This window comes from Pseudoliparis swirei, chromosome 10 (genome assembly GCF_029220125.1).
Source record: "Pseudoliparis swirei isolate HS2019 ecotype Mariana Trench chromosome 10, NWPU_hadal_v1, whole genome shotgun sequence".
Lineage (NCBI taxonomy): Eukaryota > Metazoa > Chordata > Actinopteri > Perciformes > Liparidae > Pseudoliparis > Pseudoliparis swirei.
The window spans coordinates 6,223,240-6,235,632 of record NC_079397.1 but is presented as its reverse complement, the minus strand read 5'-3'; the positions used below and the strand labels follow the sequence as shown (position 1 = coordinate 6,235,632).

At 41.9% G+C, this 12,393-nt stretch overlaps 1 protein-coding gene across 1 annotated transcript; it reads left to right on the top strand.

Annotated features, from left to right (window-relative positions):
* The first annotated feature begins 843 nt into the window (after window positions 1–843).
* Window positions 844–8,834, top strand: tcp11l2 (t-complex 11, testis-specific-like 2). The gene is made up of 10 exons (XM_056425303.1): window positions 844–947; window positions 3,149–3,335; window positions 3,601–3,754; window positions 4,793–4,913; window positions 5,099–5,322; window positions 5,447–5,583; window positions 5,741–5,925; window positions 6,206–6,387; window positions 6,829–7,001; window positions 7,109–8,834. The coding sequence occupies exons 2-10, from the start codon at window positions 3,167–3,169 to the stop codon at window positions 7,369–7,371; spliced, it is 1,608 nt and encodes a 535-aa protein (XP_056281278.1). The 5' UTR covers window positions 844–947; window positions 3,149–3,166; the 3' UTR covers window positions 7,372–8,834.
* The last annotated feature ends 3,559 nt before the right edge of the window (window positions 8,835–12,393 follow it).

Below are 12,393 nucleotides of genomic sequence, written 5' to 3'. Positions count from 1 at the left end.
TTATATCTTACTATCTCCCAAGTTGTTAGTTCTTCGAAAAATAATCCAAACATATGTTGGACCTCACATTAGTGAAGTAACCACGTGGTTAGACGACATTCCTCCCGAAAAGAAATACATAAGGGTTGCATCCAAATACGTTCCTTGGACTGTGAAAACTATGCTTCAACAGGCGATAGTGGGAGACACACGTCACCCCGGCTGCATTAGGACCATAAGCGGTTTGATGCAAAGGGGTTAACATGTTTCTACATGTAATAATAACAGTGCACAATATTCAATCCAAAAAATAGCTCTGTATTAAGCATTGGCAAAATATGGCATACTGACTGTATCTATACTGGTACCTGTACTGGTACCTGCACTTTATGATCAAGGCAACTATGCTGTACTGTATGAAACGTGCTAAAGATTAAAGAAGTAGCACTATGTGTACTTGATGAAAGAGACAGGAATTGTGTTGTCTATCAAATAATTAAATGTTTTTCATGTTCGTATTATTATTAAAAACAAGTAAATGGTTATGATATACACAGACATACACAGCTGTAAACAGACTGAGGTCACAACCGTGTAAACAGAGTCGTCCCACGTGAAACAGAGTGGAGCGTACCATTTCCACCCAGGGTGACACAATGTAGAACATCGCATCACGTTTCTCTCTCCAAACTCGACGTGTACATTTAGTTAAAACATATGGAAATTTAAAACGTGTCTTTTAATAAAAGACACGCAAATCTTGAATCGCAAACATTCTCTTTGCGTTTTTACTGGCCGTTGATCGACCCCCATGTACGAAATGGTTTCGCCCAAAAGTCCTCAACGTCAGTTGGGGTAACTAAAGACCTTTAAACAGGGAGACCAGCCTCACAAAACGACAACGGATCTTCACTATACAGTTGAGCTATTTTGGGTATCAGTCTCCCTTTCCCAGAGACTTGAATGAGGTAAAGGTTGAAATTTGTTCGGGTTAGTTTCTAATTAAAATGGTCACTCACTTGGCTTGTTTTTGTTGTACAACTTTACGTTCATTTTGACTTTGCGTTTGGCTTCGTTGTGGAGCGAAACTTCGGTACAGTCGTCGAAGGTCGAAGCTAAATACGACTGACGTTACTTTAACACATGACTAGTTTCCTGCTTTACTTATATAGGTTATGGCTGTTGTGTTCCAGCCAGATCGTCGTGTCTTTTACAAAGACCGTCGTGTAAACCCTGCTGTAATGTAGCCTCCACAGAGGTGACGAGCTTATCTTCGTATGTGGAAATGTATTTCATCTGACTGCAGCTTTTGTTTGGCTTCTGACTTTGGTATGGAAACGCGACGAACTATATTAAATGTGCATGAAGTTCTTGTTGTTGTCCGCTGCTAAGATCACGTGTACCCACTTCTTACGCGTGTGTGGGTATTATTTTTGGTTTTTTTCTCCCACTTGCAACCAAAGATTTTCCATGTCACGGTGACAGACGGGGAGCTGCAGCCAATAGGGAGTCCCCCCGTGTGGTTAGCCCCGCCTCCTTGATCCACTGCTTTGTTTACAATATACTGCAGACAAATCTGGGACCCAGAAGACTTTGTTTCTGCAAAGGAGACTGTAACATTTTGTAGATTATTCGGATATCGTATTGTATTTATTAAAAACAGCTGTATTACCAGCACATTGCATTCCAGTGCTCTATTTTACGGTCTACAATGAACCGACTGCTTAAAACCAGTCCAACACATGTACATTGTTTATTTAAAAACAATGTTAACTTGCATGTCCATACATATGGCAAATGTTTATCTTTTTATCTTCATGTTATTGCATAATGCATTTGAATTGACCCAGTATTTAGACTATTTCAAGAGGATTTCCTATAATGAAGCAGCAGATGACCTATAATCCGAAATCAGTTTTCTGCACTGTACTGCTCCCAGCACTCTAGATAATCTCTGAAAATTGCCCTGCTGCCTTGCGGTGGCCTAGCTGTCAAGTCTAGCAGATGATGTAATGGATGAGCAGCGGACACAGCAGGGGTACATGGACGTCACACACCCACCCTCACCCTTTGAGCTATCTTTAAACCGAATGAGTAGCGAGGGAGTGTGCATTCATTTTTAGAAGCAGATAACTGAGTCCGGGGACAGGAAGGAACACCCAAGGGTCACTGCCAGCGCAGATAATATTAGAAAAGGCATTTTATTGCTACTTTTCTTTGGCCAAGTATGTGTGATAAGAACACAAACACAACTTCCACAGTAGTTAAAGTTTGATTTTTTTTTTATTCCCTCAGATGGATTTAGCTCGTATGTGTTTATATTTCGTTAAAAGACAGGCTGTTTGTGTAGGGAAAGCTGTAACGGGATCGTTTTGGCAATTGAGAAGCCCTCTATTGTCCCATGTTGCCCTGGAGACCCCATTCATCTCAGATAGGCCGACCACAGAGGTGGGCAACCTTATCCAAAGTCTGGACACACACACACACACATAATAACCTATTTCCACAATTAGGTTAATTTAAAAATAGGCCTGTTCGAATAAGAAACATATGCATATCCATAGGTTTACACTCTCAATCAGCTTTTGTTCAAACCTAGTAATGGATGTCTGTTGTCCCATGTTTCCTTAGAGACCCAGTTCATCTTGGCCAATATGCCTATTTGTTTAAACCTAGTTTTGGAAATAGTTTTTTTCTGTTTGTGTCCAGACTTTGGATAATGTTGTCCAGTAAACACGCACTGAAAATGTTTTTCCAAAGAATTACTTTATGCACCGTCAGTTTGAACCAACCAAAAACCAACAATGCATTAGTCTTAGGAAATGGCTCAGTACTTTCTAACATATTCCGTCTTTCGATCTCAACCTCAAGCCATTTGTATCCCATTGAAGATGTACATCTTGAAAATGACCAGATCGTGAATATGTTTCAGTTTCTAAAGGCAAAGCAATGTTGGTGGTCATTTACACCACCTGGAGGGTTCACTTCAGAATCTGTGGTCATGAAAAAAGTCATTAAGTGCAACAGTGGGGCACTTTTATTTGTTTTAATAGTTTTATTCTCTTTCCACTTCAATTCTAAACCTGTGCCCGGTGTTTCTGTTCAAGAGAAATCCAGTTGTTCCTGAAGCCATAGCCGACGAGCTTACGGGTTGTAACCAACTCCTCAGGTGCAGCTGCGAGCCGAGATGCCTCTAAACGACGAGCGACCGACCTCCACGTCCAGCGGCGAGGAGCAAGGCAGCGACGCGGAGTCGTCATCGGAGCGTTGTGACAGCATGACGTCGACCAGCGACGCGGACTGCTCCCGCGAAAGCTTCACGAGCGACGGCTCCAGCAAACATTGCACGCCCTCCTGTGAGTTGTCCCACCTCCCCGTGTCATTTTTTTGTGTCCATGGTTTTCTCAGTTTGTCTGGTTTCTGACTCGGACTCCACTTTGAGAAGAAATCTCTATGATGCTATTTTTGTTTTTTACATTTCAAGACATTGGTAAAAATGCCTCTGCACATTACTACAAGCCAGAGAAAGGGAAAACCAAATATATATATATATATTATATGTATATATTACCAACCCTGTTTCATTGGTTGATTTCACGTGCCCACTTCTTTTGTTTCCAGCTAAATATTTGGTTCTCACAGCAAGCCCACCCAAAACCTTAACCCTGGATGAAGTCATGGAGTCCACCAGAGACCTGTCTAATCTCAGCATTGCCCACGAGATCATTGTGAACCGCGACTTCCATCTGGAACCAGACAGCCTCCCTCAGGACAGGTATACTACGAAAAACAGCCTTCACACCCCGGTCATGTTTTGTGGATTATCAATGTATTTAACCCTCCTGTTACCTTTCGGGTCAATTTGACCCCATTCAATGTTTAATGTCGGTGTTCTTTGGGGTCAATTTGACCCCAGGCTGTTTTTCACTGTCAAACATATAAGAAATATCAACTTTTTTATTTATTTAAAGGGCTATTTAGGTAGTCAACAAACAAACATAAAGTACCTCACACTTAAACTTGGAAAACAATATTAATTCTAATAATTTTCTGGAGGTTTTAATTGCTGGGGTCAAATTGACCCCGAGGGTAAAATAGTTAATGTGAAGGTAACAGGAGGGTTAAACATCAGTTGGTCAGGTATGGGCTGTACAAAAGAATATTAAAGTGCACGAGTTGAATAACACCAGCTTTGATTCCAAACTCCAAGTATTTACTTCTTAAATCGTATAAACTTGCCGCTGCGTCGCAGTATTCAGACTCCATTATTAGCTCTAATCCCAGAGATTCATCCTTAAATCTGGAATAAATTGGTGTTTAGCCAGAACTGCTTATTGTATCTATGCTTCCTATAGAATAAAGAGGATCACAGTATTGGCGAAGGTATGTGTAAACCTCATGGAAGAAAAGATTTCAGCACCAAACTCCAATATATGTAATGGATGTGAATCTGGATTACATTTTACAGTGAAGAGAACAGATGGGCAGCGCGTAGGTCACCGCCTGTCCGCCTCAGTTGACCTTTGAGTATAACACTGAACTGAAGACGAGAGGGGAGAGGACAGATGAGGGCAAAGTCAAGAAAGTTCTGACTTGAGTGAAGACAGGGACAGTAGCGGATAAGATACTGGCTGCAATACAACGCAAGTAGGGATTCTTTATTTATTCATCTTTCGATGCTGTCAGCTGTTTAGTACCGTGTGCACTATCGACACCAAAAGCCCAATTTATAAACGGGCATTTTTTCTGACGGATTACAAACTCGAGGTAAACTAAAATCTTCCATTTCTTTTTTTTCTTCTTCTTTTTTTAGTTTATGGAAGCTAGTTAGAGATAATATCCACAAGGCCTTCTGGGACATCCTGGAGTCCGAGCTGAACGACGACCCGCCCGAGTACGGGGAAGCCATCAGATTATTGGAGGAGATCAGAGAGGTCAGCGCGCACTCGGTGATGTTCACAGCGTCTCGCCATCTGCAGGAATTACCTCCTCGCTCCCATTCTCAGGCTCCTTTTTTTGTGTCTGCTTCTCTTCGTCCCCGTCACCTCCACATTCGGCAACATCGCTGACTCATTGAGTGATAAATAATACCGGCTGTTATTTGTTCCTATTTGGACAGATCCTACTGTCATTCCTCAATCCGGGAGCCAATCGGATGCGGACTCAGATCACGGAGGTGCTGAACATGGATCTGATTCGTCAGCAGGCTGACAACGACGCTGTCGACATTCAGGGGCTCGCCTCCTACATCATCACCACCATGGGCAAGATGTGTGCGCCGGTCAGGGATGAGGAAGTCAAGAAGCTCCGCGAAAGCCCAGATAACATAGTGGCACTGTTTAAGTACGAACCCCGATGGGATTTAAAGCCTTTGAAAACCATTTGTTTTGATTTGTTTGTGAATTATTAAGCTATTTTATAAGTCACAGTTTTTAATTTTTATTTAATGTTATTTTTGACAACCCAGGGGGATCTTCCGCGTGCTGGACCTGATGAAGGCTGACTTCGTCAACTTTAAAATAGATAATCTGAGGCCTGTCCTGCAGAGGCAGGGTGTAGAATATGAGCGGGCGACGTTTCAGAACATCCTGGACAAAACCCCCAGTGAGTGAACAAGGACAGTTTTCCCTAAAGCTTTTTAATAACGTACATGTTTTATCATTTCCGACGCCACGTAGTCCCAAAATATGCATTCTCGTGAAAGAAAAATAGTATCGAGAGCAAACTCCTCAATCGGTATTACTGCGGTAAACTTCTTCAGGCGCTTTGAAGCACACCACCTCGTGGATCAAGTCAACCCTCGAGGAGATGTCGACCTCCATCACCAAAGGACCGACTGATGGTCAGGGAAAAGGCCAGCGGCTGATGCCCGGACCCTTCCAGGTGCTCAACGTGGCCTTCCTCCGCATCCTGACGTGGGACTACGACAAGAGCCCACTGCCCGAGGTGAGTGGGTCTCGAATGTGTCCACGTCACTGAGAGAAAGAGATTCTAATACCTCTTTGTATATTTTATTGTAATATGCATAGTCAAATATTATTGTTCTTATTGGAAGCAGTGAGTCTTAACATAAGATAGTGAGGGAACCAAATAGTGAGCTTCAGAAGTGATGCTGGTAGGTATATTTAAAAAAAATTTTTTAAGACAGAGCCAGGCTAGCTGTTCCTCCAGAAGACAACATATTTCCCAAAATGTGAAAACTGTCCCCGAATCTCTTCCTGTGCAGACCTGGATGACCGATGAGATGCGTCTGCGGCAGATTCAATGGCAGCTCCATCAGGTCCAGGCGGTCAACGAGGTGCTGCTCATTATCTACAGCACCGTCGGAGGGCCCATCCAGGGCCTGCCCTCCTGGTCTGACCGCCTGAAGAGGATGATTAGTGTGCTGCTGGATGGGATGCACAGCCCGTCAGTTGACTTTAAACACTTTTTTTATTTAAATCCACCTTTTTAAGGGATGGTCCCGGTGTTTTCAAGTGGGTTTGTGTGAGGTGCTCATCCATAGTCAGTGTATGAACTAAAGATGGCGGTCAGCACGCCCACAGCTTGGAGACCAGCATGGAACCAAAGCAATGACGCCGAATGTGTTTTCACACACCGCACAAAAAGAGGGCTCACCCAAAAAAGTAATTTAATGTCAGCATACCCTAAATTTTAAGAATATTTTACAGCTTGTAACTGAAAGGGAAATGTATCTATACTGCTGTCGGCGGTCCGGGGGCTGAACATATATTCTGGCGGTAACTCATACGACCCCTACTTCAAAACACCAGATCTCTCCCTTTACATCCACGAGTCACATCGACACAGGCCCTCAAACCAGGACCTCCTGTCTCCTTCCACCTGCAGGGACTTCAACCTGGAAGAGGCCCTCGAGAGCGTGAGTGCTCAGATCTGCTGTGAGGTCAACAAGTCTCTAACGGAGAGGGGCTACCCCGCCCTGAGCCCGGCGCTGCAGGCCACGCTCACGGGCCAGATCCGCAGCATCACCCAGAAGGACAATCCCATCCGCACTCTCGTTGGTAAGACGGCGGGAGCTGGAGGGACTGTTTTTTTTCTTCCTCAAACGTGAGGATTGGTTCTCATTTTCTTACCTCTTTTTCTCTTCCTGGTTTCTGTTTCCGCGCAGAGGATCGGGTGCGGCAGTTCTTCGCGGAACTCATCTGTGATCCTAAACCCCAGGTCAAACTTGAACAGGTGCCAGCCGGCCTGACGGCCATCAAGCCGGAGCTGGCGTCGCTGGGAGCGAAGTTCATCTCCCTGGTTAACTACAACAAGGTTGTGTATGGACCTTTCTACGCGGAGATCATCAAGAAGCTGATGTTCCGGAGCGGCGCACCGGCAGCAAACCCTCCACAGGACCCCACTCGGGACTCCGTCCCCTCCAATTAAAACCAAAGGTTGTCTTTTTGAAACACAATAGTTTGACTTGCCTTCATTGTATTGCAAATGAATTTTTTTCTCACTACATTGAGCAGTGAAGGCGCCATGCAGGACACATTTAATGTGACCTGCATCCTTTATCATAGATGCTCTTAAATGTGCTTTGCTGTGAGTATTTTTCAGCTTCAAACCCAGAACCCCGTTGTTACAGCGATCCGTTTCTGGAGCTCACGGTGATCCCGACGTGGGGAAACGTGTCCGTGGTCAGACTTTTATTGTGAAGGGAGTCCAGAGAAGGGAAAGATCAAAACCACAGTAAGCTTTATAAAGAGTGGAAAACGCTGTTATATTTAGAAAAGTAGCACATGAGATTCCTTATGGAGAACAAATAATTTATCAGTGCTAAATTCTAAGGAACCTAATTTTATTTAAACAATAACTACCGTGGGAAGAAAAAAATGAAAAACACAAGGTAGCCCTTTTCCCACTGAATTCATCTTTTTGATTGTTCTCCCTTTTTGTATCTTTATCATCCAGATAACTTACTTTATGTATTTTTTTCTTTTTTTTGTATCCACTTGTATTGCTTTACAGGTAAAAAATACAAAAAACAACAACTGGGATTTTAAAGTTGCAAAAAAAAAGAAACCAACAAACGTCTGCGTGAGGAGCTTTGAGTTTGTGTTGTATCATCATGAATAATTTGTTGTTCTATACTTTTACTTGTTGTCTGCCAGTGGAATACTTGTTCTGTTGATTTAGTGGCCATGTTTGTTCCATGTTGATGTACTGTAGTCATTACAGTATCGCTGTGTTGGCTGTTAGAACCTGAGAGGGAACCAAAGGTGCTGAACTCAAAAGTGAATATGTGTCCAAAGATTTTCATTCGCCCATTAATGCACAATGGAAAATGACTGATATGTACTTTTGAAAAGGTTTATATAAAATGTGGGATGTTGTTGTTGTTTGTTTTCTGTACCACAGTTAATAAAATTCAACTTTTAAAAAGAAAATCGTCTTACTTTGTGTCTAAGTCCATGTTTAAGTTCCGTGAAGCTGCAGACTGCAGAGTATTATCCCCTGAAATCAATAATATAATTAATTGTCTGGACAGATACAGGAGAACATTCCTGCCGACGGCTATGAGGCTCTATAACAGTTCACCTCTTGCCAGATCATAGTGCAATAACTACAATAATAACTGAATACTTACACTATGTTGATCTGCACTTCACACATCTCATTTGGTTGCACTACACACATACACACACATTTCATTTCATTTGCTCTGCACTCATACACACACTTTGCTTTTTGCACTCTGTCTATATTTAATATTTTGTGTATTTGATTTGTCAGTGTTGTTGTGTGTTGTGTATGCATGTGTGTTGTACAGGACTGTCTCAGAAAATTAGAATATTGTGATAAAGTTCTTTATTTTCTGTAATGCAATTAAAAAAACAAAAATGTCATGCATTCTGGATTCATTACAAATCAACTGAAATATTGCAAGCCTTTTATTCTTTTAATATTGCTGATTATGGCTTACAGCTTAAGAAAACTCAAATATCCTATCTCTAAATATTAGAATATCATGAAAAAGTATACTAGTAGGGTATTAAACAAATCACTTGAATCGTCTAATTAACTCGAAACACCTGGAAACACATTTTCAAATGTTTGATTTTGTTTTGCTGTTATAAATCTTTTTTTTAACTTAGTCTGAGGAAATATTCAAATTTTATGAGATAGGATTTTAGAGTTTTCTTAAGCTGTAAGCCATAATCAGCAATATTAAAAGAATAAAAGGCTTGCAATATTTCAGTTGATTTGTAATGAATCCAGAATGCATGACATTTTTGTTTTTTTAATTGCATTACAGAAAATAAAGAACTTTATCACAATATTCTAATTTTCTGAGACAGTCCTGTATATTTACATATATATTTTGTTTGTATTTTACTTTTATTTTACTTGTATACTTCTATATCTTTCATCCCTGTTTCTTGTGTTTTGTTTTTACTCTTGTGTGTTGCTGCTACTGTCACGACAAATTTCCCCTTGGGGATTAATAAAGTATATATCTATCTATCTATCTATCTGTGATTAAGGAAAGTGTCTGTCCTCACACTGGAGCTGCATATATTAAGCTGTGACCATCCCACGTTAGAAATGTAAATAAAAACACGGGAATATACCTGTTAGTTTCTTTCAAACTGGCATTTTAAAATAGCTTATTTTATGATCAGCATCCAAAACATCACACGGATGATTAATTTAATTCCACATGAGACAAAGGAAGCAGACAATCTTTACAGGCTTGAGTTCAAGTGTGCTTGAAAAATGACAATTAGATTATTTGACTGATTCAAACTCACTAAATGAACAACTGTGTCAGTTATCTAGCGTCAGTTGTCTTTATTGTTTTTTTATTTATTATAAAAGGTAGAATGTTTGGCCTCATTGGAGAGATTGACGAAGAGATTGTGGAAAAGGGGTCAACAGGGTCACGGGTGGGATTTGAACCCGGGCCTTGAATGCTCGTGTCGTCCAGCTGGGCTGGTGAAGTTCATATTTCTGTATCACGTAATCTCAGAACCACCATGTGTGTCTGTCAGAGAGAAAGGAGCTGCTCATCTCTGCTGCAGGCTGGAGGCTCCAGGCCTCATTACACCTGGAATCTCTTGGCGGAGGATGATGAACGTCTGCTGCCCCCTGCTGGTCAAATCTGTTCTCATTTCTGATTAGTGTTTCATATAGAAAATAGTAAAAGTGTCACTGATACAGCAATATGATAACATTCCAATATAAATGTGGTGGATGAAGCTTCAGCCGCTGAACCAAAGTAAGACCAAGCAGTTAAAAAGATTAAAAACAAGGTTATTCCTATTGTCACATTGAATTCTTTTAATGAAATACATGTTTTAATGAATCATATGGTCTCTGAGTTATGACTTCAGTAGGAATCTTAGTTTATTTACATGGATGCTTCTAAAAATTATCATGCAAACAGCTCAGGAGCTATTTTGATAAGGACATTATACGATAATAACTAATTTACTCAACAGGATCTGGTGGAGCCAAATATTAATTTTAACTAGCTATATAAATATAGATTTTAATTGCCACGGTTGTTTAAAAATAAAAAGGTATAATATAATCCAACCATTTTATAAATCATATCAACTGTGAAGTTCCCAGTGGATAATATTTGAGTCTCCTCCTCGTCCACTTTTCAGCATCTCTGCACAACACCGCCCTCTGGCGGGCACAATTTCCAAAACACTTTTAAGTGTGACATCATTGCCATTTCAGCTGGTGGCACAGTTATATAATCAACCAGATGCTGTCTGGCAGAAATCAGAGCAGATCGTTGATTTCTCCTCCATAGCAGGCCGACCCCAAACCACACAAACTCCGTGCACCTCGGTGTCTAGAAAACAAATGTTCTGGCCTGTGGCGAGCCAAACATCAGAGGTCATGTTGTTCAGCGCCGCGTGGAGCTGAGGGGCTCAGGGGCGCAGGGTCGGGGTATGGGAATGGGACATGAGCATGGGAAAAGGGAAGTGGGGAGCTTTTTGGACATCAAATATCAAACCGCAGTCGTACACAAGAGGCCGCCTTTCATCTGACCACAATGTTGGACAATGTTGATCCGACCAAATTGGACCGTGCAGTTTGTGGGCGGTGAACCGGCGGCGAACAGTCCACTCTGTGCTTTTCTGGAGATGCACCGTGGATGTGCAGTTGACAAAAGACAAATAGTCTTTGAGGCCAGATTGATTTACCAGAATGATAGGAGGGCCAAAGCCTTGAGAGGGACTCTTGACGAGGATCTCGCGCACACACACACACACACACACACACACCCTGCAAACCAAAAAGTGATGGCTTCGACGCCCCCGTCTTACCCTTAAAGGAGGGAAGCAGCTCACAATAGATATCATCTTGAGAATCTGTATACAGTAGCGTGAGTCATGTGTGCAGCGCCTCCTACCTATGCCTGACCTTTACTGCAGTGGGACTGGTGTTTACAGCGGTGGCCACGGGGCAAATGGCACCTGGATTCTTTTATTGTCAGAGGGAAAGTGAACGGCCATCGAGGCCGCGGGCCACATGCAGTGGGGTACACAGCACGGGCCTGTAACTATTTTGAAAATAAAGTAAATTCATGTTTTGGGTCACTTGGGGGCAGTGGACTAAGCTAGAGACACATTGATGTATCTACTGTCAGGGTAGGAAATGTACCTATTTTTTAGGGGGTAATTTTTGCCCTCACTGACTGAAATCCAGGGGCATTTAAAAAGAAATTGGGGGCACTTTTTGAAACTTGTGTAAAATAACATTTAACCGTTGTTCAAAAATAATAAATATACTTATTTAGACTTACAGTATATGAGCAATTGTGAGAAAAATGGCAATAATAAGGCAGTAGTCTACAGATTAAGAACAAAAAACAAAACACGATTAAATTATCGAAATTATAGGGGCATTTTTATGTCCCTCTCCTAGTGATATCAGGGGCAAAATTATATTTCTTAGAGGCAGTTTTGCCCTTTGCCCTCGTGTATTTCCCACGCTGTATACTGTATACATAGAGCTAATGGCACAGAGCAACATCAGCATTCAATTGTAGTCTTTTTTTCTGGCCACCCGATGAATAAAAGTCCATCAGAGTTTTGTTTCTAAAAAATAAAAAAACAGCTGCCGCGGTGGGGAAAGAGGTCTTCGAGAGCGTTGAGAACGAACCAAAACTCTACACGTGTAACCGTTTCACGCGAGTCCTTCGATCCGTCGTAAATACCACAATATTAGCATTAAAACCTCTGAATCCACCTCTGGACCTTTTCCCTCTCGCTATCGGAGCGACAAATGTGACGAGTCATGATGTGAAGACCCATTCCAACGCCCCGATCGGCCCTTTATCTAGACCGCACACTCTCTTTTCCGTGCTCTTCCTCTTTCAGTTCATGCGTGACAAGTCCGAGGAGTTCATTAGCCAACAGATAAACGCAAAGGGAAGTCGCTGTG

Bases quoted from the DNA above. Each gene is read 5' to 3' on its own strand.
- tcp11l2 (XM_056425303.1), top strand. From the start codon at position 3,167: ATGCCTCTAAACGACGAGCGACCGACCTCCACGTCCAGCGGCGAGGAG. The intron at 5,584-5,740 runs GTGAGTGAACAA...AAACTTCTTCAG, and splicing joins CATCCTGGACAAAACCCCCA to GCGCTTTGAAGCACACCACC. The intron at 5,926-6,205 runs GTGAGTGGGTCT...CTTCCTGTGCAG, and splicing joins ACAAGAGCCCACTGCCCGAG to ACCTGGATGACCGATGAGAT.